The sequence below is a fragment of the Arachis ipaensis genome, chromosome B06 (genome assembly GCF_000816755.2).
Source record: "Arachis ipaensis cultivar K30076 chromosome B06, Araip1.1, whole genome shotgun sequence".
NCBI lineage: Eukaryota > Viridiplantae > Streptophyta > Magnoliopsida > Fabales > Fabaceae > Arachis > Arachis ipaensis.
In genome coordinates, this window is record NC_029790.2 from 116,948,508 (window position 1) to 116,951,381 (window position 2,874).

Below are 2,874 nucleotides of genomic sequence, written 5' to 3' on the forward strand. Positions count from 1 at the left end.
ATCAACATAGAAAGAGGCATAAAAGGAAAATTAACAAGAGGAACTAAGAAAATTAAAGCAAATCAATAAGGAAAAGTAAAGGAAACTAAATCAAAACAAGTAATTAAACCTAAATCTAAGAGAAGACTAAACTAAGAATCTTAATTTCTAGAGAGAAGATGGAGCTTCTCTCTCTAGAACTAACCTAAGGCATGGTCCTAACCTAATCTAATTGCTCTCCCCTTGTCCAATCTTGAATTCTGTATCAAATAGATTCAGAAATGAGTTGGACTTGGGCCTGGAAGGCTCAGAAATCGCCCCCAGCATCTTCACTTTAATAAGGTCACGTGACGAACGTCACGCGTGCGCGTCGCTGGCAAATTCCCTCCTCACGCGTACGCGTGGGTGACGCGTGCGCGTGACCTTGAATCCACCAAATCCCCATTTCTTCATGAATTCTCCATTTTGCATGCTTTCCTCTTCATTCCTTCAATTCAATCCTTGCCTTCTAAATCTGAGATCACTTAACAAACATATCAAGGCATCGAATGGAATTAAAGTTAATTAAATTTAGCAATTTTAAAGCATAAAAAGCATGTTTTCACTCTTAAGCATAATTTTTAGGAGAAATTCACAAAACCATGCTATTTTATTGAATAAATGTGAGATAAGTTGATAAAATTCCCTAAATTCAACACAAGATAAACCACAAAATTGGGGTTTATCAGTCGTCATCATTAAGGAATTTCGGTGCATTCTGAATTTGAACTATTATACGTATAAGAAGAAGACGACGATGATGACAATAATGATAACAATAACGATGATGATAATGACGATGGAGGAAAACGAGGAGAAGAAATTCAAATGCAAAAAGAAGGAGGAGGAGAAGATGGTGGTGGTAGTGACGCCAACGATTACTATGATAATGAAGAGAAAGATAAAAGAAAAAAAGGAAGAAGAAGAAAAAATAAATAGCAGTAACAGAATAAAAAAGAAGAAGAAAAAGAAGATGATAATGATGATGATACAACAACAATATGAACGAAGAAGAGCACATGTGTAAATATAAAATTCTTGATAACAATTTAGTTAGACTTAGTTAAATATTTTATTTGATTGTAGAATTTTTTCATTTAAAAAATATTAAAAACATGTTTTTCTTAAAACATTTTCAGTAAAAATATTTTTAATACTGAACTAAACATATTTTTTAATTTCTTTTTAATAAAATGAAAATGGGCAAACTAACCAAACCCTAATCCTTTAGAGGGGGTCTTATAGAAGAAAAAAGCTTTGTAACATGTCTTCGGCTTATGTTTAACTTTTTCATTTTTGACCGGATGATGTTGAGCATTAATAATTTGTTGTTTTAAACAAGCGGTACTTTTTTGTATCCTCGTGTGTGTGTATTTATTTTTATTTTATTTTTCATTTGTTTAGTCAAATTCGAAAATCCCAATAAAGATTGTTAGGGTCTTAGGGAAACGAAAAATGAGGGTAAGACAAAATATTCTTCACATTAATAAGCAGAGGGAAAGTGATTTTGGGATTCGGAACAGAGTAAGCTTTGTCATGGCTAAATTAAATATTATGAATAATTTTAAAATTTCTAATAAATATCACAAAAACATATTTTACCGTTATTGCCCTGTTGGTGCAGCATAAGAAGAAATGTCTTGTTGATTAAATCAAAGAAAATGTTTAAGCACTAAGAGAAAAACTATAAAACATTACGATTACATGAATGAATAAGAGAATTTATTTATTTAACCATGAGAAGGGAAGTTCAAGCTTTTAAAGCATGTGAACCCTCCATCCACAACAAGGTTATGGCCCGATATATACTTTGCATCATCAGATGCCAAGAACAACGCAGCCCGGGCCACATCAATGTCCTCACACTTTGAGCCCTTTAACTCACCAAGCCCACCCACAATTTGCCTTACTTCTTCTTCACTTAAATGATGAAAAAATTTGCCAATTTGGGCCAAGGACATTGGTGTTGCAATTGGGGCTGGGGAAATGCAATTTACTCTCACCCCAAACTTGCAAAGCTCACTTGCCACCGACTTCACTACCCCAGGTATTGTAAACTTTGATATTGTGTACGGATGAGGCCCAAGCCCACCCAAAAGCCCACTTATGCTTGATGTGCATAAAATGGCCCCTGATGACACTGGTGCCATCACACGTGCCGCATGCTTTATACCCGCAACCATGCCCCATACATTGGTTTTCATGACCCTATCAAAATCATCAAGATCCAAATCTATTATGCTTGGTGGGATTGATGGGCCTGTTATGCCAGCATTGTTGAACATTATGTCAAGTTTGCCATAGTTGGTCATGGCAACGTTTACAGCTTCTTTTATTTGGGCCTCAATGGTGACGTCACACTCCACAAATTGGGCTAATGGGCCCATTTCCTTTGCTATTTGTGGGCCCAGATTGGTGTCCTTGTCAGCAATGATTACTTGGGCCCCATGCTGCACAAATTCATGGGCTGTGGCCTTGCCAAGTCCACTTGCGGCCCCGGTTATGATTGCCACTTTTCCTTCAAGCCTGAATTTTATTTTTATTTTTATTTTTTGTGAACCAAAAATGCAATGAAGTCATTGTCAATCATAGTGAGTGTTCAAAGGAAGAGATATTATATTTAAATACATAAGAGGAATATTATTTGTACTACCTTTTTATTTTTCTTAAATGCATATTTTTGCTATTTCGTTTTAAGAGGAGAGAAAAAAAAAATACAATGAAAGCACTGTATATTTAAAATGGAATGTGTGCACTTTAAAACGTGTGAAACTAAAAATAACATTTCTCAACAACAAAAGTAGAATGTTTATTAATTCCCGACACACTTTTATAGTGAATAATAATAATAATCTG

At 34.8% G+C, this 2,874-nt stretch overlaps 1 protein-coding gene across 1 annotated transcript in view; it reads right to left on the bottom strand.

Moving 5' to 3' along the window:
- Positions 1,642 to 2,874, bottom strand: part of LOC107604854 (secoisolariciresinol dehydrogenase) — an 11,499-nt gene continuing 10,266 nt past the window's right edge. Inside the window, exon 3 of the mRNA XM_016306560.2 lies at positions 1,642 to 2,544. Within this exon, the coding sequence (XP_016162046.1) occupies positions 1,749 to 2,544 (796 nt within the window). The 3' untranslated portion in view covers positions 1,642 to 1,748. The remainder of the gene's footprint in view (positions 2,545 to 2,874) is intronic.